This window comes from Acinonyx jubatus, chromosome D4 (genome assembly GCF_027475565.1).
Source record: "Acinonyx jubatus isolate Ajub_Pintada_27869175 chromosome D4, VMU_Ajub_asm_v1.0, whole genome shotgun sequence".
Lineage (NCBI taxonomy): Eukaryota > Metazoa > Chordata > Mammalia > Carnivora > Felidae > Acinonyx > Acinonyx jubatus.
In genome coordinates, this window is record NC_069391.1 from 91,344,274 (window position 1) to 91,371,571 (window position 27,298).

The 27,298-nt window shown below is 49.8% G+C and overlaps 1 protein-coding gene across 4 annotated transcripts in view; it reads right to left on the reverse strand.

The window, feature by feature from the left end:
* Nucleotides 1-18,569, reverse strand: part of PTPDC1 (protein tyrosine phosphatase domain containing 1) — a 72,082-nt gene extending 53,513 nt beyond the window's left edge. Inside the window, exon 1 of one of the 4 annotated variants that reach the window (XM_053205397.1) lies at nucleotides 18,491-18,569. In XM_053205397.1, coding sequence (XP_053061372.1) covers nucleotides 18,491-18,544 — 54 coding nt within the window. In that variant the 5' untranslated portion in view covers nucleotides 18,545-18,569. Of the gene's footprint in view, nucleotides 1-5,133; nucleotides 6,425-11,057; nucleotides 11,188-18,490 lie in introns of those variants that run through there. The other 3 variants (XM_053205403.1, XM_015083907.3, XM_053205404.1) reach the window with 3 other exon arrangements.
* Between the last annotated feature and the right edge of the window lie 8,729 nt (nucleotides 18,570-27,298).

Here is a 27,298-nt window from a genome sequence, read left to right on the forward strand (position 1 = left end):
TATCTTTATTCACAGACAACATACCTCTCTATCCAGAAACCCCAAAGAATCTACCAAATAACTCCTGTACATAATAAGTGAATTTAGCACAGCTGAAAGGGACATAATCAAGATAAAAAAGACAACTGCTTTCCTATATACCAGCAATGAACACTTGGAATTTGAATTTAAAAAAATAATACACTTATAACAGCACCTCCCCACATGAAGTCCTGAGGTATAGATGTAACAAAATATGTACAGGATGTGGGTACAGAAAACCAGAAATCACTGATCAAAAGAAATCAAGGAGAATCTAAATAAAGGGAGAGATATTTCATGTTCTTGTATTTGGAAGACTCAATGTAGTAACGACGTCAGCAGATCGATGGTTTAATGCAATTCCTACTGAAATCCCAGCCAGCTTTTTGGAAACACACTCAAGTTTATTCTAATGTTTATATGAACAAGTAAATGTATTAGAATAGCCAATTTGATTCTGGAAAAGAGCAAAGTTGGAGGATTCACACTACCTGATTGCAAGACTGACTATAAACCGGTGAAAGAACCAACTCATGTTATGGAACATAACAGAGCCTGGAAACAAACCCACAAAAACACAGTTTTTGACAAAGGTGCAAAGACCATTCAATAAAGAAAGAACAGCTTTTTCAACAAGTGATGCCAGATACTGGAGTACATATGCAACAAATTGAACCTCACACAGATATTAACTCAAAATGGATCACTGACCTACATGTAAAATGCAGACATTATAAAATCTCTAGAAGAAAGTACAGGGGGGCATCTGCATGACCCTGGTTTTGGTGATGAGTTTTTAAGTATACCAGCAAAAGCAAATCTATGAAAGAAAAACTTTTAAGTTGAAATTAATTAAAATGAAAACCTTGAACTCTGTAAAAGCCACAGAGGATGAAAAGACGGACTGGGAGAAAGTACCTGCAAATCCCATGTCTGACAAAGGACATGCATCAAACACATGCAAACAACTTTAAAGGTTGAATAAGAGGACAACTCTTTTTCTTTTTTTTTAAATGAGAGAGAGCATGTGCGAGCACGGGGGAGAGGGGCTGAGAGAGGGAAAGAGAGAATCCTAAGCAGGCTTCATGCTGTGAGCGCAGAGCCTGATGTGGGGCTCAGTCCCACAACCCTGGGATCACGACCTGAGCTGAAATCAAGAGTGGGACGCTCAACTGACTGAGCCACCCAAGCACTCCTAAAAACTGGCAAAATGAGAAAGGGAGGAGAGAGGGCAGGGGTGGGAGGACAGGTTCCCAGGATGACTGATAACTACTCTTTCCTGCTCATATGTTGGTTAATTGGAGATATTATAGGTATTTACATATTGTATTTTTTTTAAATGTTTGTTTATTTTGGGGAGACAGAGAGACAGAGTGTAAGCAGGGGAGGGGCAGAGAGAGAGGGAGACACAGAATCTGAAGCAGGCTCCAGGCCCCGAGCTGTCAGCGCAGAGCCCGAGGCCAAGCTCCAACCCACGAAGTGCAGGATCATGACCTGGGCTGAAGTCGGGTGCTTAACTGACTGAGCCACCCAGGCGCCCCACATATTGCATTTTTATTTAAGAAAAAAATGAAAAGGACATCAGGGTGTGTAAATTGCGGTTGCTGCAGAATTTTCTTGTAGAAAAGAAACTGGTATGAATTTGAATACTTCTGAGTAAGAAATGGTTGAGCAAATGCTAGCATACATTTCTCACGGAACACAAGCCAGTTACATTCTCACCAAGTTATGTTTACATGCACTAAGCTGGAACTTGACTGCAATACGGCAGTAAGTTAAAAAATAAAAGCAAGTTGCAGAGTAATAGTTTGGGTTGAGTTACATTTATGTGTTAAAAAAACTTCAAAATTATAGAAAAATGCATTTGTGAATTAGAAACATAAGGGAAAACTGGCGCCATATGTGTCAATCTGTTAATACCAGTTTTAAGAGATTTACATTTGGAGCAAAAAAGGGAGCATTTGTCCTATTTATTCCCTTTATACACTTCTGTGTTGTTTGAGCTTTATTTTGAAGTTAAAAATAAAACCTTTATATTATACTTTTTAGTTTCTACCGAAAGAAAAAAAATGGGCAAAAGATGTGAACAGGCACCTCACCAAAGACAGACAGATGAAAATAAAGCGTATGAGAAGATGCTTCGTATAGGGAAGTGCAACTTAAAACCACAATGATATACCACTCTATGTCAGAACAGCAAAACACAGAAACACAAGAAAACCTAGCAATGTCAACTGCTGGCACAGATGGGGGGCAAGAGGAAGCCTCTTTCACCACTGGTGGGAGAGAGGGCAACGGTACAGCCATGTAGAAGGCAGTGTGGCGGTCTCTCAGCCAGCTCAACACAGCCCTAGAGTAAGACCCAGAAACTGTTTTCAGCTATTTACCCAACTAATTTGAAAACACATCCACTCAAAAACACATATGTGAATCTTCACGATGGCTTCACTTGTAATCGCCAATATCTGGAAATGACCCACCTGTCACAAAACCTACTAGACCACTGTTCTGTGATTAAAGGGAAAGGATCATTATTCTATGCAACAATGTGGATAAATTTTACATGTAGCACGCTAAGCAAAAGAATCCAATGTAAGATTACACTGTAAGATTCCATTTATAGGACTTTCTGGAAAAGAGACAAAACAGTCTTTGCAAGACATCAAAAGGGCAGAGGGGCGACCGAGTAAAGCACAAATTTTTAGGGCCATGAAACTATTCTGTCTAGTACTACAGTGATGGATACGTATGTTATCCATTAGTCAGCCCTCCCAGAACTATTTTATAGCACAAAGAATAAACTTTATGCAATATTTTAAAATGCAAACTAAAAAAAATCAACTAGGAGGGTGGAGAGTGGGGAACCCCAGCAGGGAATGCAGACAAAAGAATTTAATTGTATTACAAATGTGTGAATAACCTCACGGGGAGGAGGAAGGGGGATGGCAGAAAGGGACCTGAGTAACTCTGGAAATGACCGGAGACTAAAGTCAAAAGGAACCACACACTCCACTGTAGCTGGAAATGCGACTTCTCAGGGAGGGGCTGGTTAACAATCTTGATACTCCTGCACACGTATCCTGGAATGGAGAAGTTAAGTAGAAACATGGTGAATGGCAGAAGCCGGGTCTCTCGCTGTCGCAGATGGAGGGTACAGATAACAAGTAAGCACTGGGGAAAAGGCCAGAATGAACCGGGTGGGGGGGTTCTGAATTAGAGCCTGAGGCATCAGCCGGAACTCCTATTTAGCTTAATACAGAAACCGATGACTCAAAGTGGAAATATTACAGAGATGTGTGCACACACAGGTAAGTAAATATCCACATATTTATCTCCTAGCTCTGCTCACTCACGGGACCTAAAAGCAAGGACACCCCAGTAGCGATGAGCACATCAGAGCAAATCCTGGCTTTTAACACCAGGATCCAGGGATCCTTGTTGAAATGGCTGATTTTAGGGCTGGAACAGGGAATACACTAGATGAATCTGAAGCATCCTGTAGTGCCGGAAAAGTAGGCAAGTGCTCCAAACACAATCAGAAACCACCGGAAAGAGCTCTCGATGGTAAAGTTGGAACAATTTGAGCAACAAATAAATACTACACTTTTCAGTTGTATCTACCTGGGAACAGAAACCTTTGACATGCTCAATAATACAAAATTGTGTCACCGTGCAGGTATATTTTTCCCAAAGTCGGAAGGCAGGGGGACAAACCAGAGTATGCCTTAGAGGGGAAGATGCCAGAATGCTTAGGGAGTCACACGAACAACAGTCCAGTTCAATATAGTAAATATCTGAGCCCCTACGAGGTGCCAAGAGCTCTGAGAACATGGGGGAGTACAAAGACAAAATAGTTCCTGAGGTGCGTGGCCTGAGGGACGGCTCAGGACACCCTCACAGGCTGAGTTGGAGTCAACATCTGGCACCAAGTAAGTGATTAATATGTGTTACGATCTCTTCCCCAAATGCCCAATGCAACAGCACTCACTCTACTGAAACCAGTAAATTTCACCACTTATGTGACAAGAGGATATTACTCCCATTCTATATTGTTATAATCAACTAGAGAAATTAGCGTTTTAGAAGTACAGAACTTAAAAGTCTAAAACTTAACATGCAGAAAAACTGTTCAGTTTTCTTTCTGTCTACATGAATGGGGGAGTCCTGTACTTTGACTCAAGGAGGCCACCACTGATCCAAGTAACAGGCAATTAGAAAATAAGACTTTGGACAGCACAAAATGAAAAGCAGAAATACTCCACGATCACTTTATAGAACTTTAGACCATTAAGGGCATGAACACTTTAAAATTCCACACATAATTAACATTCTGTTTCTCTGTTTTGAAATATGGAATGGCTGCATCAGAGGGAAGAGAAGAAAATTATCCAGATGAGAATGCTTTCCCACATGTACCAGGAAACACACACAACTGACCACCGAGAGGAGAAAGCCTCCCCAATGCCCCTGCTTATCACCTCTGCTCCCAATGAGCTTTTGCTGAAAGAAAACAGTTGATTCTGTACAGCTTTATACTCACAAAATTAAACACAGGCTAAGCTGGATGCGTGCTAGGACCTTTGCAAAACAGGCTTATGGAGGGCGTGTGGACACGAGTCAGCTCGGGGCAGAGACCAGGAGCTCAACCACGGGGGCCAGCAGGAGAGGGCACAGCGTGACGCCAGTGTTCACAGGGCACGGGGAAGGTGAGCGTGTTCAGGTGGGCCGATGACATGAAGCGAGAAGCCCGAGATGTGTTCAAGACACGACAGCACTGACGGCGGTGAGCACAAGGAGGCCCGCGGGTCGGGAGGGATCGTGGCAGGGGACGGCCTGGCCTGCAGGGACAGAACTGCAGGACAGCACTTCCGGGCCATACGGACATGCAGAGAGCTGGCTGGAAACGGAAAGGCATTCCCGCTAAGCAAAGTCAAACACAACAACCGTCCACACAGTACGTCCACACAGGCGGAGAGAAAGCGCTTGAGAGACAGCAGGTGGCTGACTTCCCCTGACCCGCTCCTACAGCTTCCGTTATTACTCGCAGTACATATTCGGCCACGCTTCAGTTCTTACTCAGGTGGCCACCACAGACTTGAAACGCTAGCTCACCGGGCCCTTCCCTAAAGATTCCCGAGGAGCCAGACGTCTGAAGACGTCCGGAGAGGTCACAGTCTGGAAAAAAGAGTGGACAAAAGGTGTTGACCTTAGAATAAGTGCCTCCATTCACGGAACTCCCAGAGTAGAGAGCACACACTACACGCGCTCGCAGGAGACGCGGCGTCCAGTGCTCACGGGACAGCTGGCCTGTCTACCACCATCCCGAGTAAATCCACCGCAGATCAACAAAGGCGAGCTCAACGAATACGACGCTAACGCTGCTGGAACTGCAAGGTTTTTTTTCGTTTTGGCTGATCAGTATTTTCTAAATTTTTATGCTCCATGATGTTTTACTTTTATAGGAATACAATTCCACTTTCAAAAGATCCTATAGCCGTAATGGTTATTACATTACACACGGCCTTAGTTATTTACTTTCGTGCTACATGTTACAATATGTTCCTGCCATTGTTTCTAATATCTGCTGTAAATTTAACCTGTGGCCTGAGTCAATTTATACATAGTTTCTCATTGGGGGATAAAGACAAAACTATTGTATATTTCAAAACAGCCACAATGTAATAGTCAAATATATTTGCCCATCAGTGATAGACACAACAAAATTGCTACCAAGTTTGAGGTAATATACAAAAGGCTAGACAGAATTTTTAAATTGGGCCATTTTCTTTGGGACACAAAAATTTTAAACTTGAGTATCTATTACTCAACTCTAAACATATTTTCAGTCAGCCATCTCCCCTTTCCCTACAATTCTGAGGAAAAGTTCCAGCATGTGATTTTACTTTTCCACACTGACCCTAATCCCCTCAAGTCTACTCTTCAGGCTCTGCCTCTAGCAAATAAAGTAAAAAATAAACATTCTAAAGGGTTGGCTGACAAAGTTTGAAAAGAAGACAACTGAAGGTGCTACCTGTCACCAATAGGATAAATCTTCCTTCAGAGACCTCTTCCGACAGAGACCCCTCCGGTGGGCAGTAAGGCTGAGAGGCCAGGGTTAGGGAAGGAAAGGCGCGGATAATTGATCTTGTTCCTGGACAGGCAGTTTGGGTTTCCAAATTTATCCTGTAGAGCAATTCAATAAATGGATTCTTCTGGTCCTTACTCTAGCAATAAAACATCTGCTTAAAAAGAACTAGAATTGGGGCACCTGGGTGCCTCGCTCAGTTAAGCGTCCAACTTTTTGTTTCGGCTGAGGTCATGATCTCACGGTTTCTGAGTTCGAGCCCCACATCCGGCTCTGCACTAACCGTGCAGAGCCTGCTTAGGATTCTCTCTCTCTCCCCCCCCCCCCCCCGCCCCTACCCTGCTTGCTCACTCTCATTCTCTCAAAATAAATAAATAAACTTAAAAGGATTTTTTTGATGAAATAAAGTCTTGAGTTCACATATAGGGCCAAACATCTTTCCTTCTGAAGGGTAGAACGCCACAAACTACACCGACCGTGCAGAAAAAAATGGTGTTGCTTGAACTATAGTGAAAAGAAATGACTCCCAGACCAAAAAGCCTTTTATTTCCCTCAAGAAACTATTAGCAGGCTTTCTCCTAGCTGGCCTCCACCTACAGTGGCCGGCTCCTATGCTCGTAAGCGGGACAGCACTCAGACACAAAGGTCTGACCCAGAGACTGACAGGTGTTCGTGCCCACAGAGAAAGAACAAAGGGCAGAAGTGATCTTTCATAGCAACTACAAAGAGGCTAGTTGATGGCGTGGGGGGGGGGGGGGGACCTGCCAATCAAGAGGTTAAGGACTAGGCGCTAAGCATCCAACTCTTGATTTCAACTTGTTCATGATCCCAGGGTCATGGGATCGAGCCCCATGTCGGACTCTGCGCTGAGCACGGAGCCTGCTTAAGGTTCTCTCTCTCTCCCTCTGCCCTTCTCCCTCTGTTCATTCTCTAAAATTAAAAAAAAAATAAACAAAAAAAAACGATCATGGACTAAAATCATAAGGTTTACCACCTAGAGGACAACTGTTAGGTTTTAAACCATGGCAAAAAAGTTATGTCCAAATACTTAACTAGACAGCCCAGGAAACATGACTAATAACGAACTGAGAAAATGATAAGCTGAATGCCTGTTAATATTTCTGTTAGTTTTTTTCATGCAAGTGTAAGTAGTTAGGGAGTTTCAGATTTTCATCATCGTAACTGGTCACTTGCAAAAGTCAGTTTCCTTAAAAATCCAATTTGTTCAATTTGCTGTCATCAGATCTATTGCTGTTTGATCAACTAGAAAAATAAAAACATGTACCTTATAAGCGATGTCTAAGGTCATGGGCTAGTTGTTCTCTCAGACACCTGTTTAATAGTCCACACTCACTGTTCGTGTTAAAAGTCTCATGGGCTTGAGGATCAGTACGTTTTCGAGATCATGGAGAAAGATTTATGGGGACACAATTTTCTACAAAACTAGGTGCCCATACTAATTGCCATTAAAGGGAATGATTTCCAAGAAAAAATACGATTATAACTTCTTGTAAGTTAAGCCAAAGAACTGTCAAAGCACTGACATTTTTATAGAACAAATTTAAGTTACATCTCTTGGATCAACTGTGAAAAGTATTTCAGACCTGTGAAATCTTCAACTGTGCTCGTTTATTTTCTTGAAGTTTCCTATTTTCTAATGCACAATGTACTTTTAATTGAGACTTTAAGAGTTTAAGAGAATTTCCCAACCACTATTTTGTTACAAATCAAACTCAGTGAGAAACACATTTCCTCATCATGCTAACATTCAGAGACTTTGTAGTTGTGCTGTTCAAACATTTATCACAATCTGTACTTACCTTTGTTTTTATATTTGCTTGTATTTTTTTTCCCATATAATTTCTGTAAGATCAGGGACCCTGTCTGCCTTCCTCACTGCTATATCCCCTCCACCTAACACAAAGCCTGGCACCAATAATTGTTCATAAACATTTACTGAATTAACAGATGGATGATTTTAGTCATAGAAAGGAAAGCATGATTAGGAGCTAAATAAATAGCCCGTGCCCACAGATCTCTCAAAAATATTTAAAAGGTGGCTCGTTGTTATTTTTTTAAATGTCTTCATTTCATTTTTGAGAGAGAAGGAGCACGAGTTGGAGAGGGGCAGAGAGAGAGAGGGAGACACAGAATCCGAAGCAGGCTCCAGGCTCCAAGCTGTCAGCACAGAGCCCGACGCGGGGCTCGAACCCATGAACCGTGAGATCAAGACCTGAGCCGAAGTCGGACGCTTAACAGACTGAGCCACCCAGTCGCCCCACGGCTCGTTATTATTTTTATCGATTTTTTCTTTTTATGCCTTGCATGCAGTAGGTCCTCAAAAATAAATTGCATTTTTTTTGGAAATGAAAATGACCTGGAATGTTACAGCAGTATGGGAACGCACTAATCTCTGAAAACAGGGAAGGTGAAAGGGAACAGGACAAAACTGCTTGTGCTTAGTACTCTGCCAGGCCTTTCCATATGCTGTCCCAAATAAAACCCTGGAGGCACTGTCCCCATCTTAAAGATGAGCAAAGTGAGACTCAGCCAGGAAGTCACTGGCCCAAGGTCAGGAAAAGTGTTAGAATGGGGTTAAAATACGAGTTCTTGCTTAAACCAAAACCCACTTTATCTTCTCTACCCCAAGTTGCCTCCACGGGAACCAAAAAACACTCCATTTTCTTCAGTAACAACACATTAAGTGCGTTAAATGACACAGTTAATATTTTGCAAAGTGGGGCGCCTGGGTGGCTCAGTCGGTTGAGCGTCCGACTTCAGCTCAGGTTGTGATCTCACAGCTCGTGTGTTCGAGCCCCGCGTCGGGCTCTGTGCTGACAGCTCAGAGCCTGGAGCCGGCTTCGGATTCTGTGTCTCCCTCTCTTTCTGCCCCTCCCCTGCTCATGCTCTCTCTCTGTCTCAAAAATAAATAAAAACTTAAAAAAATATATTTTGCAAGGAAATGTTTTGATTATTCAACTTACATATTTTAGAACAGGAAATGTATGAGTAAACTAAAAAAAAAATCAAATGTATCTTTAGGTGAGGCAAAGTGATGTGAGAAAGAACGGATAAAGTCACCAGCAAAGAAACATTCCAACGTACACGTTTTCACACCCACCGTGCTGCTTATTTTAAAGCTAGAGAAAATCTTCAGATGTTGAGGCAGTTTTAGTCGGAAAAAGGATGAGATGTGCCTTTAAGAGAACTGTGAGTTAAGGTTTGTCCTCAGGATAATTTCCAGATTTCCAAGTGGGATTTTGAAGTGCAAGCCCCTTCTCTCCGAAGATTTTCCTAAATGCTGGGACCCTGAACAATCTATACGAGGAGCACCGGGGAGACTTCATCATCAGTAGGGGGATTCGGCAGGGTGTGGAAGTGATTCTGCCACACTGGTTGCACTGGGGGAACTGTGCTTCTCAGACCCCTTTTCATAGCGTCCAGTGTTACCTTTAAAATAACTGTCGTGGGCCTGAAATTTTTATGAGGATCAGAGGAGCACAGGAGGAAGCTCTACACTGGAAAGGAGGAGAGAAGGGAGGACAAGGCACCTTCCCAGACCGCGCGGACGAGGCAGGGCGCCAGGCCCGGTCAGCAGCTGGTCCCCGCCGAAGCCCGAGGTGCAGCCCCTGAAAATGGCCCGGGACGCGGGGCACCTGGGGCACCGCAACTGGGGGACCCGCACCTGGAGGCACCTGCACCTCACGGGGAGAACCAGACCAGGGAGCACCCGCACCAGGGGGCGTCCTAGACCCCGGCGGGACACCTGCACCTGGGGGACGCTCACCAGGGGGGCCCCCCGCACTTGGGGGCGTCCCAGACGCCGGCGGGACACCTGCACCTGGGGGACGCTCACCAGGGGGGCCCCCCGCACTTGGGGGCGTCCCAGACGCCGGCGGGACACCTGCACCTGGGGGACGCTCACCAGGGGGGCCCCCGCACTTGGGGGCGTCCCAGACGCCGGCGGGACACCTGCACCTGGGGGACGCTCACCACGGGGGCGCCCGCACCAGGGGGCGTCCCAGACGCCGGCGGGACACCTGCACCTGGGGGACGCTCACCACGGGGGCGCCCGCACCAGGGGGCGTCCCAGACGCCAGCGGGACACCTGCACCTGGGGGACGCTCACCAGGGGGGCGCCCGCACTTGGGGGCGTCCCAGACGCCGGCGGGACACCTGCACCTGGGGGACGCTCACCACGGGGGCGCCCGCACTTGGGGGCGTCCCAGACGCCGGCGGGACACCTGCACCTGGGGGACGCTCACCACGGGGGCGCCCGCACCAGGGGGCGTCCCAGACGCCGGCGGGACACCTGCACCTGGGGGACGCTCATCACGGGGGCGCCCGCACCAGGGGGCGTCCCAGACGCCGGCGGGACACCTGCACCTGGGGGACGCTCACCACGGGGGCGCCCGCACCAGGGGGCGTCCCAGACGCCGGCGGGACACCTGCACCTGGGGGACGCTCATCACGGGGGCGCCCGCACCAGGGGGCGTCCCAGACGCCGGCGGGACACCTGCACCTGGGGGACGCTCACCAGGGGGGCCCCCGCACTTGGGGGCGTCCCAGACGCCGGCGGGACACCTGCACCTGGGGGACGCTCACCACGGGGGCGCCCGCACTTGGGGGCGTCCCAGACGCCGGCGGGACACCTGCACCTGGGGGCACCCGCACCAGCAGGCGGGAGGCGGCGCGGTCCCAAGTCGCCGGCGGCGGGGTAGCGCCCAGGGGCCTCCGGGACCGCCATGGCGGGCTCGGGCTTCCATCCCAGCCTCGGCCTCCCCGCGCGGACGGCGGAACGACCCCCGCCCCCCGCCCGGTCCCCACTCTCCTCACGTGCTTCCCACAAACGGCCGACGCGTCGGGATCGGGGCGGCGGCAGCACAGGGCCGACCTCCGCCTCTGGAGGAGACGCGCCAGGCCGGCCGGCCGGCCGCCCGCCCGCACTCACCGCGCCGCCCGCGCCCGCCAAGGACGCCGCCGCAGCCGCCCGGCAGCTTCCGCCCGGCGCCACACGACCGCCGGCGCCCACCTCGGCCGCGGCCGGCGCAGGCGCTCTGGGCCGCTCCCGGGCCGCGCGCGCCGCCTCGCCCCCGCCGCCGACGCACGTGACGCGCGCCGGCCAATGGCAGCCCGAGGCGGCCTGCGATGCGGCGGCGGGCCGCGGGAAGGCCGCAGGATCCCGCCTCCCGGCCCGACTCGGAGGTCGGCGGCAGCGGCAAGGGAAGGCAGGGCCCGGGTTCGGCCAGCCTGTGCCCGCGGACGGGGAGCCGGAACCTGGGCCCCGCCCCCGAGCTACCCCGCCCCGACGGCCGCGACCGGCCCACGAGCGTCCCAAGGGGCCCGCACCTGCTCCCCCAGCGCGCGGCGGATGGGGTTCGCCTGCGTGTAGCAGAACCCCCAAATCCCAACACCCCGAGCCTTATCGCAAGGCTGCCTCCCCTTCAAGAGCAAGGGGAGCTCGGGACCCCAGGGGCCCAGGCTCTCTCCGCTCTGTCCTCACGGCTTGGCTTCCGACCGCAAATCTGGGGGAGCTCCGGCAGTCACCTCCTTGATTTAGGACGGGCCTTCCAGAAGCCCCTTCCAACAGCCTCTACCCACATCTTAGACACTTAACCTTAGCAGCTCACCCAGCTGGGAAATGGAGTCTGAGCACGTTTCTCTCCGCGGTGAAATCTCCTTCCAAAAAAGAGGGAAAGAATGCTACGTCCTGGTGGGTGGTTGGGTGTTGTGTGTGTTGTGTGTGTTTAAACCGGTGCAGGTGGTCCTATATCACACAGTTCCTTAGAAATAAGTCCTCCTGGATGTGAACAACTTACTAGACGAATACATGCTCTGTGGCTGACCTTGTGCCGGATGCTTGCATACATCTTCCCATTTAATTCTCAACAACCCTGCGAGGTAGGCATGATTACCTCCGCAACACCGCTGATCAGGAATGGCAAACTAGAACGCAGATGGCTTTTACGTACACCAGATGATCTGGTGTGGGCGGCTCTACAGTGCTACAAACACATGGGCCCAAGTAATGTAAGTTTGTGTTGTTAAATCAACAAGGCCACCCAGCTCTGACAAGATCACTCCTCTCTGCAGCTCAGGAAGCAGGCCTCACATAATACACCAATGTAAAGATATTACCGTGCCAAAACAATATAGTGAGATTGTAAAAGGAAACGTTTTTGATGAACAGTAGAGTCTAAAAGAGAGTTGAAAAACTTGAACTTGATTTTCCTCAAGTTTGTCCAAGGGAGAAGAGTGCCCACACTATGGTTTATTAATAAGTAACCGGACTGGTTTAAAGGCCTCTCCAGGAGCACCTGAGTGGCTCAGTGGGTTGAGTGTCTGACTCTTGATTTCATCTCAGGTATGATCCCAGGGTTCTGGGATTGAGCCCTGCATCAGGCTCCGCACTGAATGTGGAACCTGATTAAGATTTTCTCTCTCTCTCTCTCTCTCTTTCTCTAAAATAAATATACAAATAAATACCTCTCAAATATTGTTGCTGCATTAAACTTTGACAATTAGTGGGGAAAGTTAGACATTGATCTGCCTGTAGGGAGCCCACAGACTATGGGGAGAAAGACCAGAACACAATCTGAACTCATCAGGACAACCCTGGGTGGTGTAGGAACATGTGAGAAGAGTATCCAATCTGGAGGGGAGGCAAGGAAGAAGTAGGGAGTCATCAGAGAAGGCCTCAAGAGATAATTGACTGGGGGTCTTGAAAATTGAACTGGAGAGGACCAAGCTAAGTGTAGGGAATAGCAGTACAAAAGTATGTAGGGCAAAAGGGTGTCGCTTATGTGACTGCTGGGTTTGAAGAGAGGACTAAAAGAACATAATAATTAGGTGGTGCCCTGCCGTGACTTGTCACGTATGCACGTAACTGGTCATGTATGCACATAAGGACTTCGCATCCCTATGGCCACTTGCAGCCATTCCCTCCTCGATTTGGGGGTTTCTTTACTTTGTGTGTAGTCTTGGTGGTATTCCTCATTTAGATACCCTCTGGTATCCAAATATCCAAATCCATTCCTAATTTGGATACCCATTGGCATCCAGCCAACAGACGGGCAGTTGACTCAAGCTAAGCCAGGATCATCTACCAGCAGTGAGAGGGAAAGTCAGGGGTTCAAACATCCCCCATCTGAGAGCAGGCAAGGGGGATGCCTTGTGGGTCCACGAAAAGCTTACAAAATTGCATGGAAAGCACAACCGAGGGTAGGGGTTATGTGTGTGATGTTTTCCTCAGCCAACGCAATAAAGTCTCATTACTTCATTTTCACACCTCAGAACTAGATAGGAATAATTGTATTTTAGTCCCTGGAAAGATGTATTCTTTACTTACTTTGATCATACTTTCTAACCCCAAATTAAATACTCGGTATTTTAGGGGTGCCTGGGTGGCGCAGTCGGTTAAGCGTCCGACTTCAGCCAGGTCACGATCTCGCGGTCCGGGAGTTCGAGCCCCGCGTCAGGCTCTGGGCTGATGGCTCAGAGCCTGGGGCCTGTTTCCGATTCTGTGTCTCCCTCTCTCTCTGCCCCTCCCCCGTTCATGCTCTCTCTCTGTCCCAAAAATAAATAAATGTTGAAAAAAAAAATTAAAAATAAATAAATAAATAAATAAATACTCGGTATTTTAAATCAGCACTATTGGGGAAAGTCTGGACTATGTCAACGTCATTTCTCTATGACAGTTTGGATGGGGTGTTCCACCAAAACAATTTTTTGAGTAATATGTGCAAAGACTGCCATCCAATTTCACTCTAATGCCATGTTCAACTGACAACCTTCTTGGAGTTTTTTTATTGTGCTGTAAGATTGATTGCTTTGATGGAAGCCATGACAAGGGTTTTGTGGGTTTTTTTTTTTTCCCTTGAGTTATTCTAGATGACCAACTCTAGAGCTATTTTATTTTAAAGATGAGTCACTCGTTGCCACAGATTTGGGGGAAAGAGAGAACAAATTAGCACTGTGGAATGTCCTCATCATGTGGTTCTCTAATTTAATTTCCAGTGGTACCCACTTTTTCCTGAAATTGTATGGAAGTGTGCTATAACAACATGATGTAAAAGGATATACTTAGTGACAGAACTGACAACACAAATAAATCCACGTGATCAGAGGACCAGGGACAAGGACCAAACCATAACGGCCCGTAAGTAAGAGGGCAGGAGATCTCGCCACAACCCCATCGCTCTCAAAAACAGTACTACTGAGGCTGAGGGCAGGAGGCTCCTGTTGAGAAAGTGGCTAATCCTCACCGCAGGGGGGAAGTAAGTGGGGGCACAAGCCCGGCTGGCCTGTCTCCAAGAGCTCCTGTGAGCCTTGAAGTCTCTTGAATGAATGCGTGAGTGAAGAAGCAAAAGTGAGGACGACATCCAGATGCTGGGGCTCGTCTGCCAGCGATTCTCAGCTCTCAGCACAGAGCCCTGCTCGCTGTGGGGTCCCCACCCCATCCTCCTGCTTGTCTCAGCTCCCCCCAGTCCTGCCCCGCCCCGGCGGCAGCTTAGCCACTGGCATGTTCTCATGCACTTAGTGAGTGTTTATGGGATGAGTGATTGATGGTTTGAAGAAACCAACGTAGAGGAATTGAAGAGGGAGCTTAGTTACAGTCCAGCAATCAAAGCAGCCGGTCTGTGCTCTGTGCTCCATACACTTAGTTCAGTTCATCTTCACAATAGCCCCACAAGATAAACATGTTATCATTGCCTCATTTTACAGGAAGAGGAAGCTCAGAGATGCACCAGAGTTACCTAATTAAGTGGAGGAATCAAGGTCTAAAACCCTGAACGGTCTGATTACAAAGCCCATGCTGTTTTCTGACATTCCCTTACAGCCTCTGGAAAGTTCACAGGAAACTCTGGTCACCGTATAGGCATGTGCACCCCTGACACATTTCATGTGGGTTTTTATCTTCCAAGAGGACAAGGCCCACACCACAGATTGGGCAGGACCACGTGGGCCAGCGAGAGCTCACTAACCTTCCACATTCCTTCAACTCGGCCCCTGGAGAAGGAAGACAACAGATGGTCAGCGAGCTGCCCACTTCCCCAGCCATGTGGCTTTAACTAAACAGGCTGCTTGGGATTCCTAGTGGCCACAGGGTCTGGCATGTTCAAGTTCAGCGAGAGCCTGATGCCTGCTTATTAAATCTGCTCAAAAGGCAGCCACCAGGCCACCATACCAATACAGTGGGAGACAGAAGGTACTAGAAAGAATGGTGGGTGGGGAGTAGGAAGTCAGTTGCAGTGCACCGTTTTTATTATTAATGTGCGTTATCGAGGGGAGGCTGGGAAGGGCTCCATGTGGGTACTCGTGCAAGTAAGCCAGTCCTTACTAGATAGAACAATCAAGACTGAATTTTTATTTTTTTATTAAAAAAAAAATTTTTTTTTTCTTAACGCTTATTTATTATTGAGAGACAGAGAGAGACTAAGCGTGAGCAGGAGAGGAGCAGAGAGAGAGGGAGACACAGAATCAGAAGCAGGCTCCAGGCTCTGAGCTGTCAGCACAGAGCCCGATGTGGGGCTCGAACTCACAAACCACGAGATCATGACCTGAGCCGGAGTCAGACGCTCAACCGACTGAGCTACTCAGGCGCCCCAAGACTGAATTTTTAAAAGAGAAAGGGTGTTCTAAGTGAGGGCAGCAGTGTGGGGCCTGCTCCTCCTGCTTTCTGACAATTGCACTCCCGCCCATGGCAGCTAATTACCACTGCGCACGCCATGTGTCAGGTTTTCTTAGATCCTCGTGGGTTTTGAGGTACTTTATGAAGCAACTACTCCACTGGTTACCAACTTTATCAGAAGGCTGCGTACTGGGGTGCCTGGGTGGCTCAGTCGGTTAAGCGTCCGACTTCAGCTCAGGTCACCGCGGTGCGTGAGTTCGAGCCCTGCACCGGGCTCTGTGCTGACAGCTCAGAGCCTGGAGCCTGCTTCGGATTCTGTGTCTCCCTCTCTCTCTGCCCCTCCCACATTCATGCTCTGTCTCTCTCTGTCTCAAAAAAAATAAATAAATGTTAAAAAAAAAAAAAGAAGAAGACGTCTGCGTACTATTATCCCCCTCCCCGGGTGGGTCATGTTTTGAAAGGTATCTGAAAGCAAGAATACGTTTCTTCCCCTGCTCTGACACCCAGCCTATTAACTGGACAGCCCTGGTTACATTATTAAATTCATATAATTCCATTTAAAAGCAAAGAAACATGGTTTTGGTTTCATTTTGCCTTCGAATCCCCAGGTCTGCTTTAAGGGTCCTATCTCAGTTCTCTGTGGACCATTTCCTTACCTGAAAATGGCGATGGTAAAGTAGGTCAACAGCACCTACCTCGTTAAGGAACTAGGGAAACGTGAGCCTGGTGAGTGAGAGCCTGGTGAAGATTTATTCCCGTTGTAGCTTCGCATGGGCCAAAGTTCCGTTCTCCTAGCTCATTGAGCCATGCAGGTCTCTGAGGCTCCCTGGGAATCATGGGATCCCATTCTTGGTGTCCAACCCGGTCCGGTTCACCCTTCTCATTTTACAGATGAAGGAACTTAAGACCCAAGTGGAAGATCGTGACCCCACTTCTGCCCTTGATCTTGAATTGTATGTCAATTTATGCACAGTCACAAAGAAGCAGTTAGTGAAAACAAGGCCTGGAGCATCCCAGAAATGCAGGGAAGCCCAGAATGGCAGGGGAGGAGCGGTGGCCGACTAAGGGAGATGGGAGCACGAGGCTGAAAAGGCAGGCAGGACCTGTATCACACAGGACCTGCTGGGCCAGTTTAACTTTGGTCTCTAGTTCAGAGGCACGGGGAAACCAATGAGAAATGATAATTGTTGGTTGAGATTTGGAAACATCTGGACAACCATATTTTAAATTTTTTATCCATGTGTTTGAAATAGTCCAACCATAGGTTTAAAGGCATAAACTGTTATTGTGTAAACTTATAGCAAGAAATTGATCTGATTCTAATAAGGACAAGAACCAAAAGCAATGGGCTTAACCAGACAAAAGAGATCGTAGGTTGGATGTGGACGGAGATCCCTGACCTCAAGCATTGTGAGCAGTGGACAGGTTGCAGAGAATGACCCGTCCTGGAAAGCAGCTGAATTCTTAGCAGAGATCATTGGGAATCAGACTTTTCAAACTGAACTGTGCAAGATGAAGATTTAAACTGAAGAGCCAGAGTGCCTGAGTGGCTCAGTTGGTTGAGCGTCCGACTTCAGCTCAGGTCATGATCTCTGTAGTTTGTGGGTTCAAGTCCCACGTCAGGCCCTGTGCTGACAGCTCAGAGCTTGGAACCTGATTCTGATTCTGTGTCTTCCCTCTCTGCCCCTCCCCCACTTGTGCTCTGTCTCTCTCTGTCCCTAAAAAATAAATGTAAACAAAATATTTAAACTGTCTGAAGAGCCTTTAAAATGTACGGTTGAGCATCCAACTCTTGGTTTCAGCTCAGGTCATGATCCTGCATTTTTGTGAGTTTGAGCCCCGTGTCGGGTTCTGTGCTGGCAGTGCACTGTGTCTCTCAAAATACATCAATAAACTTAAAAAATAAATAAAATGTGCTTTTAATATTGGGGTTCCCTGTTTGGTTTTCTTTTATAAAAAATCCTGAGGAATGAGGGTGGGGAGTTTGAAAACCACTGGATGTACAGTGTGTTCCATATCAGCTGCAAGGCAGCGACCCCAGTAACACACTGGGAGCATCTTCTCAGGGAGAGGGAGGGACGAAGGCAGGGAAAGAATGTGTCTACTCTGCAGAACAGGCAGCTACCCAGGTTGGAGCTGAGGGCCTGCGCAGAAGCCCCCGGAGTCGCTCTAAAGTTACTTTAGCTCATTGTAAAACTAAGATCTCTTCCTATGGGCAGGGTTTTCAGCCACTTTTTTAAAATATTTATTTATTTTTGGGGAGAGTGCAAGCAGGGGAAGGGCAGAGAGAGGGGGACAGAAGATCTGAAGCAGGCTCTGGACTGACAGGCTGACAGCAGCGAGCCCTATGTGGGGCTCGAACTCACAAACCACGAGATCGTGACCTGAGCCGAAGTTGGACGCTCCACCTGACGTTCGGTCACAGTACAACAGCCCCCGGTTGGGTTCTTGACAGGCCTGGCCCCGGCGGGGGGCGGGGGGGGGGGGTCTTCCAGCCTAGTCTGTGCCAGGTCCCTCCTCTGTGCCCCACTCCCAGGGAGCTCTCACACAACAGACCTGGTCTTGCCCTCTGCAAATGCCTTGATGGCTCCCCACATCCTCCAAGGCCACACTCCCTCGGGTGACACCAGAAGGGCTTCGTGACCTTGCCCTGCCTGCTCCAATACCTCCCCCCATCCCCCATTTCCCTCAGTCCTTAAACCTGGCTGTGCAAACTCGGAGCAGTTTTCTGGATCTGCCCCGCCCTCCCTCACCTTTGCCACCTTGTTCTTCTGGCCGAAAACACCGCCTTCCCTTTCCTCCTTCATGATTCAGCTTGGTTCTCCAACCTTCCTGCACTTCCTCATATGTTCCAGCCCCTGAAAAGGAATGTATCATTGTGATATGCTGCATTTTACAAGGAATTTTTTGCAAAGGCCAAATGGGGTAGATTTGTATGCACTTTGCAGACCAGGCTCACGGCGTTGACTTGTCCAAGTTCCCACAACTCGTTAGTGACAGGACGCGGCGATAAGCCAGGTCCTCCAGGGCACGGCTCTTGCCCTGTCCCTGTGAACAGACCGCCACCAAGGAAGCGGGGGCCGCAAGAGAAATCTGTCTGCCCCGTTTCACCCTCATCTGGCCTAGGATGAAACCTTCTTATGTAGCCCAGCGTTTCTGGCTGGGGAATGCATTTTAAGCTCTGAAAAATATCATTTCTCCTGACATTTCTGGAAGAAATGAAAGCCAATTAACCAGTGACTTTGTTGATTAATTTACAACCTAATTCATGTTAACAGCAGATGAAAGAGGCTGCAAACAGAGCTTTTTTCTGATGTTGCAAGGTGGGAGCTTGGGTCAAAGTGTATGTTCAGAACAGAAAATGGGGACAAAACCTTTCTCTAAAAACAGATGCTAGAGTTTTGATGGAGTCGGTGGTGTGGAGGCCAATGCGAGGGGGTGGGGTGGGGTGGAGACCAGGAAGAACCCACGTCTCCCTGCAGGTTTCCGGGACCACCTGGACCCCGGCTGGCTGACAGCGGATGGTACAGCCTGGGACTTGAGTGGACCAGATGGATCTCTTCCCCTCTGTACTTTTACTGCCACATTAATGGGAGCAAAAAGGAGGATTTACGATCTTCTCTGCCTGTGGATGTCTTTCCGTTGACTTTTGTGTCCGGATTCTTACATTTCTTGTATTCCGTTAACAGACAGTTACATGCATTGCTCACTGCCGTATCAGGACTGTTTGTAGGCGGTTTGATCAAGTATGCGTTGCCTGGGAACCCCCCCCCCCCCCCCCGCCAGGACAGGGCACGCCTCCCCCCGCATCCCTGCTCCCCAGTAGACTCCAGGGAACACTGATTTGTTTCAACTGTCCAGCACGATGCGGGGGCTCAAGGTAAGAGGCAGAGTCTACCGGGGTTGCTGGTACTCTCACTGTATTTCTCCCCCTTCCTTCCTGATCTTTCAAAATCTTTCCTTTGTCGCTTCAGTCTCGAGCTCTCTCAGAGTGGGTCTGCTGGTGACCCACTGAACTTCTCCTTTCTGAGCATGTCTCACTCTTCTCTTTATTCCCAAGGGCTATCCCCACGGGGTGTAGGATTCTGGGTTCACAGTGGTCCTCTGTCCGCGCTTGGAGCGCGCCGCGTGGCTTCCTTCTGGCCGCCGCAGTTTCTGACGCCGACTCTGCTGTCCGAGGCTTGTTTGCTCTGCAGGCAAGGGGTCACTCACTTGTCTTGCGGATTCAGATACCTTTTCAGTTTGACTGTGGTGTTTGGTGTGGGTTTCACTGGGTGGATCCTGTTTATCCTCGACTTCTTTAATCTGCGGGTTTATGTCTTTTGCTAAATTTGGGAAATTATCAGCAGTGATTTCCTTGAAAATCTTTCAGGCCACCTTCTTCCCCCTCTCCTTCTGAGCCTCTAAAGTCTCAGTGTGTGATTTTTGTTATTGTTCGACAGGATCTGCGAGCTCTGTTCGTTTATTCTTCAAGTCTATTTGTTCTTGCTCAGGTTGGGTAGTTTCTTCTATTCTACCTCCAACTTCGCTGATTCTTTCCTCTCCTCTCCATTTTCCATTGTGTCCATCCATTGAGGTTTTCATTTGTATTTTTCACTTCTAAAATTTTCCTCTTATTCTTCTCTACATCTTCTATTTCTTTACTTAGACTTTCTATTTCTTCATTTGTTGCAAGCGTGTTCGTATTTGCTCTTTGGAGCATTTTTGTGATGGCTATGTTAAAGTCCTTGCCAGATAAAGGGCGTCTGGGTGGCTCAGTCAGTTAAGCATCCAACTTCAGCTCAGGTCATGATCTCACGGTCCATGAGTTCAAGCCCCACGTCCATCTCTGCGCTGAGGGCTCAGAGCCTGGAGCCTGCTTTGGATTCTGTGTCTTGCTCTCTCTGCTCCTCCCCCACTTGTGCTCTGTCTCTCAAAAATGAATCAACGTTAAAAAAAAATTTTTTTTAATCCTTGCCAGATAATTCCGACATCTGCATCCTTTCAGTGTTGACTTCTGTTGATTGTCTTTTCTCGATGAAGTGGAGATGTTCCTGGATCTTGGCTTAACTGCTGATTTTCTATGATATTCTGGACATAATATGTTATGAGGCACTGTTTCTTATTTAAATCTTTTGTCTCTGCACTTTTCTAACTTCTGTGCACCTTCTATGTCATGGCCTAACTGACAGTTATGTTGGGGGCCCTGGGAAGCCAGGAGTGGGGCGGCGGGGGGGGGGGGGGGGGGGGGGGGGGAGGGAAGATGCACACAGGAGCACCAGAGGGCTCAGGAAAGTTCCAGAGCACTTGGAAAGAAAGCACATTTCCTTTTAGCCAGGGAAGACCAGCCAATCTCACTGAAAGCAGCAGCAGGGTAGAGACAGCAATCTTTTCTGGATCTGCCCTCAGGGGAAATAGCAGGGCAGGGGTGGGGGAAGGAATCTTTGAATAGGGCCTAGAACCAGAGGGTCCTGAGGAACTGAGCCAAAACATTGCCTTCTGAGACAGTGGTGCCCTTAACTGCAGGGCTTTGATTTGCTGAGGAGGGGATGCAGATTTGGGACTAGAAATGAATTCTCTGGAGGTGGGGAGACGCTGGGGGTGCTCGCTGAGCCGTTCCTCCTTCCGGGCCCTTCCTTCATTTATCTAGAGCGCTCACCCTTTCTGCTAAGCAAATACTTTAAAACCACCATGTAAATGGTATCAGGTGATTATCCTGTCTCCACCTACCCCCTGGGCAAGGCTGCTGTGCTTACTGTGCTAAGCCACACCAGTGTTTTTGATAGTAGGATTATTGTATTTGTCACAGTCTGGGCAAGGAAACAGAAACTCTACTAGGTATTTAAACAGAAAAATGTATACAGAGACTTGGTTACAAACGACGAAGAAGGTACAGATGAGCAAAAAGGAAGGAGTGATAACCAGGCCCCACCCCCCCTCCCCGCCCCCGCCCTTGCCTGGGTCCCCTGGGGCACAGCCACACCTCTCCCACCCGCAGAGCTACCTCGAGCTGCCAGAGCACAAGCGGTCTTCCCTCTGCAGCTTCGTGTCTCCTGCTTGTGCTCCCCATCCTCAGGACCAGAAGCCAGCTGTCAGGTGACCCTAGGAAACACAGACTTGAGACACTCGGGGCTCCAGCAGCCAAAGGCAAAGCGCAACAAGGCAGGTGTGGACCTCAATGACAACAGCCATAACCCGTGCAGTCAAGCATCGTCGCAGCCCCTGTAGCGCCCAGCATCCCTACCTCCCACCACCTGCATTTACGGTCACGCTCAGCAGAGGACAGAAGCCTCACGCTCTTCCAACAGGATGCAGTCATGCTTCGTGGGGGATCCTCTGACTCTCACCCCCGGGAGGGGACCGCAAAGTCCCATTACGCCCCATAATAACGTCTGAATGGTCATTCCTGTTCTGGCTCAAAGTCCTACTGGAAATTCTGTGACCCCAAAGATAACGGAAATGAATCACCGCCAAAGCTGCTGACTAAACAACAGGCGGAGGAGGTGGGAAAACCGGGTTTCCACGCACACCCCAGAACAGCCAACAAGAAGCCCGTTCGTGTGGACAACTGGTCCTGAAGCCACAGCCGACATCTGCAGTGGTCTCCCCATCGCGTGTGTGTACTCTGTTGTCAGCCAGCCCCTCAGCTGGTGGGGGTCCTCTCCCCAACATCTGACAGTTTGAATTCTTAATAATCCTGCTTTCATTGAGAGGCCATAGTTTCCCACTAACTTTTGAAAACTAGCTTTACTGTGGCATGCATGACTTACATAAAAAATACGCACCCACTGTAGTGTAGAGCTTTATGAGTTTTGAAAGATGGGTACATCCACTTACCCAGCACAACTGTAAAAACAGAACATCCCCATCATCCCAGAAAGTTGTGCGTGTGCCTTGGCAGCGACTTCTCCCGGGAGCCCCATCCAACTGACGCTTTGCCGGTAGAGTCTTTCCTACAAACAGAGTCACGTGCTGTGGGCTCCTCTGTGTCTGCGGCTCTCAGAAAAATGTCCTTGCGACATACGCGTGTGGTGCGTGTGCCAGTGATAGGCTACTTGTTATGGCTGAGTGGTGTTTCCCGCTGCATAGACGTGCCCCACTGTGTTCATCCATTCACCTGCTGATAAACACTGGTGTGGTGTCTACACTGTGGCATGGGCCAGATCTATATATGCCCCTGAGCTCCAGGGTTGCCCCAGGAGCACCTCCTCTGTGACAGCCTGGGATCCATTGGCATTTTGCCTTTGCAGGGTGTGATGACCAGAACTGTCAGCAGCCGGCACTAGGGGCCAGTGCAGGGGCAAGGGGTCCCTCCCCTTGACAGCCACATGCTGTATCCGGCTTTTTCTGTCTTCTGCCACACCTCCTGGGAACCCCCAGTGGTGCTCTGCCCCAGCCACAAGCCCAGAGCCCTGGAGCACATGTCCCTCATGACCTTACTGCGTCGGGGACTGGCCTGGTGGCCACATGGCTGCAACTCTTCCAACATGAACCCCATGCACTGGAGACCGTGTGCTGTCTTGTCTGTGAGGAGGCAAATTCAGAGGGTCTTTTCCTGCTGCCAGAGACTGTGGACCAGCTCTGTCCAGGCAGCCAGCAAAATCACACACTGCACCTCCCCAACAATGTCTGAGCCCTAGGTCTGGGTAGCAGGCTCCTTCCAAGTCTGCTCTCCCCTGTGTGTGCTGCGCACAAGAACGATGTGGCATGCATGTTCTTCCTGTGATGAACCCCAGTTTGTTTACCCAGCTGACAGGTTCCCTTTAGAGATCTCTTTCCACCTTTATATTATTCCCTAATCAAAGCTTCATAATTCCTTAGACTAAACTTTCCGTTGAAATCGCTGTGTGGTTTCTGACCCTTGCTTGGATCCAAACTGATACAGAACTGGTTCTGGGACTGGTCCCGGGAAGCAGACCTGTACAGATGGAATTCGGGGGTTGGTTTAGCAGTACCCTCAGGCTCATGCACAGTGCTGAGCTCCTCACCAAGGGAAAGCGGGAGCACCATGGACCGTGAGGCACCATGGACCACAGCGATGGTTTATGATCCCAGTGACCTTGTGCTTGACTGTTACAGCAGGGGTGGGGGCACCTGAGCTCTTGCAGAGAGAAAACAAGAAGCTCGGGTGTGTTAATAATCAGTTGAAGTCGGGGTGCCTGGGTGGCTCAGTCGATTAAGTGTCCGACTTCGGCTCGGGGCATGATCTCGCGGTCCACGAGTTCGAGCCCCGCGTCGGGCTCTGTGCTGACAGCTCAGAGCCTGGAGCCTGTTTCAGATTCTGTGTCTCCCTCTCTCTGACCCTCCCCTGTTCATGCTCTGTCTCTTTCTGTCTCAAAAATAAATAAACATTAAAAAAAAATTTAGGGGCGCCTGGGTGGCTCAGTCGGTTAGGCGGCCGACCACCTCAGGTCATGATCTCGCGGTCCGTGAGTTCAAGCCCCGCGTCGGGCTCTGTCCCGGCAGCTCAGAGCCTGGAGCCTGTTGCAGATTCTGTGTCTCCCTTCTCTGACCCTCCCCTGCTCATGCTCTGTCTCTCTCTGTCTCAAAAATAAATAAATGTTAGAAAAAAAAATTTAAAAATAATCAGTTGAAGCCTTTTCTGAAAACCAGAGAGGGTCCAAGACAGCCCCTGAAGCTGGAAATCAGGCACATTGTTTAGCTGTGCAGGGCGCTAGATTTCGGCAGCCAGATTCAGTCTTGCCGAGCTTCCCCTGTGAAAGTTAGGGTATTGATCGGGAAGGAACGGAATCTTGAAACTTGGAAATGGAGACACTGGGAATGGAGAAATCTGGTTGGACCCAGATGAAACTGACAACACTGGACCAGCAAATCATTCTGAGCCTCCGCTGCCAGGGAAACAGCTTGTTTGCTGTCGAAGGAGACAGCTGCTTCTGCTTAACACCCTCGATCTCGGGACGCCTGGGCAAGTGCCTCAAAAAGGGATACTCATCTTTTTCAAGGCCCACCCCAACCACTCCCTGTTGCCTCTAGACCCGTGGTTTAGGTCAGACCTGAGCATGATCCCAGGGAACATGGGGAGGTGACCCAGGAGGACGCAATTTGAATGCTCGAAGATTTTCAAGATTTTACTAATGCGGGTCAGAAACCTAGGGAGCGGGGCGCCTGGGTGTCTCAGCCAGTTAAGCGTCCGACTTCGGCTCAAGTCATGATCTCACGGTTCTTGAGTTCGAGCCCTGCGTCGGGCTTTGTGCTGACGGCTCAGAGCCTGGAGCCTGCTTTGGATTGTGTGTGTGTGTGTGTATGTGTGTGTCTCTCTCTCTACCCCTCCCCTGTTCGCACTCTGTGTTTGTCTCTCTCTCAAAAATAAATATACATTAAAAAAAAATTAAAACCAAAAAAACCCTCTAGGTCTGGTGGCCAAACACCGGGCTTGAAGTGCCATAATGGAGAGTCGGTTCACTGGCCCCGAATCCCTCGAGAGAAGACCCCATGTGGATACTGCGAATTCACACACGTATTCTCACCCACGTCTCCCAAAGGGACCTCAGTCCGCTTGCTAAAGTGATCATGCACCGGAGGAAAAGAAGTGTCTATTCCGTGTCTGCACTGATGCTGATTCCCAGGGACTGAACACGTCGGGGCAGCATGGGGGGTGATGGGTCGAGTCATGGCCTCCCAGAGGCCTGGAGGGTGCACAGACCCCCCCCCCCCACAAGCAGTACCGCCCCCACATCGGCTCCCTGACCCTTCTTCCCTGAGGGCTGATGGCAGCCCCTGGAGCATCCACTCTCCGCAGAACAGGGAAGCAGTGCTCCGTCCCTGGGGACTAAAGAAATGAATGCCACCATCACAGCCCTGAATGAAGCCTCCCCACTTAACTCAGCGGTTGGGCCCATGCAGAGGCTCTTGAAGGACTGTGGGCAGGTGGTGGCTCCGATGTCACCTGCTGCCCCAGATACGGTATCTATACTGGGCAGATCAACACAGCCTGTGGCACTTGGTTAATGCGTTTCCCTCCATGCCCACTTGCAGAGCATCAGATGCCGTTTGCATTACTGTAGGGGCACCTCGCATAGTTTGTTATGTGTTGTTTTCATTTTTCTCAGTTCAAAGTATTTCTGCGTCAAAGCCCTAACCTCTGGTACCTCAATGTGACTATCTGGAGGTAGAGTCTTTGAGATGTGATTGGTTCTAATGGGGTTGGGAGGGTGGGCCCTAGCCCAACACGACTGAGGAGAGGAGATCAGGACACAGGCACACACAGAGGGTTGGAGGGGCGACACGGGGAGAGGATGGCATCTACACACCAGGAGAGAGGCCTCAGGGGACACCAGCCCTGCCCACGCCTGCATCGCGGGACTGAGAGTATCTGTTTCTGTTGTCAAAGCCGCCGATCCGTGGCACTTCGTTAGGGCAGCCTTCTCTGATGCCTGGGGTCCGACTGGAGCCTGGCTTTCCCAAACCAGCTAAAAAAGACATTTGGGGGCCACTGGACTTGACCTTGTAGTCTGCTTGCCCATCAGGCCCATGCTCTGTCCCTCGTCCCCGCCACCCCCAGACCTGGTCAGGCTCCCTGGTTGGGGCGGGTTGTATTTTTCCAAACGCTCATTTCTCCTTATGACCAGAGTTGGCATCTCCACCAGCTGAGCCGCTGACAGCCAGCTGGTCATGTGAACTTTGGTTGATGGCACAGAATGAAACCATGGCCCCGGCTCACACCCCACCCGGGTCTGGAGTCCCAGGCGGGGATGCACCTCCAGCCTGAGGCCAGCTGGACAGATGGAGTCCAGCCTCGACCACTCATAGCCAGTGTGGACCGGGCAGGAGGACACTGGTGCTCCTGGAAGCTGCTTGTAATGAAGAAAGAATCGGGGTCCGGATCTCATAGAGTGACGTACAGCTTCCCACCAGGTCCTGCTCCTTCCTTTCTCCTCTGAACGTTGCCAGGCCTGTTCCCTGGGCCAGAAATGCCCTTCCTCACTCATCCTCTGAGGACACCCCCTTGGCACTTGTCACCGAATCCAGCGAACAGAGGGGCTCCCCAAACCTGACCTGGCTCGTGTCACTCCCAATGCTGCATGGCCCCCTCCCCCTCCAGGCCCTTCTGACCTCCATCTCTCACCACCTTGGCCCCTTTCTGCCACTCAAATCTGCAGCCTCTTTCCTTCCTGAGCCCCCCTCTTGCACATCTCCTGCACTTGGGAGCCAGGGTGTGTGAACCTCCAGCAGCTGCAAGAGCCATGATGAGCCATGATGAGCCACGGAGGCAAAGACACAAAGACCGTCTGATGCCGGGAGAAAACAGCCTCAGCCTCAGCAGTGCTGGGACAGAATCGGGTAACTGACAGGGGCCTCCAGTGAGAACACAGCAAAGGAAGGCCCAGGCAGGTTTGAGGGCACAGCTCTGGAGCCACTGGGACATGTCCACCTGAGCGACAGCTGGCGAGGGGAAAGGTGGACATCCCAGGTGCCCTGTGTCCCACTTTGATCACTGCCCACTTCAGAGGAGGCACTGGAGTCCGTAGGCAGCAAGGCAAGAAGTTCACACAGCACCCCTGCTTGGGGCCTCTGGCTGCCTGGGCAGAGCCCCCAGACCTGGAGCCATCCGGGGGCTCTGC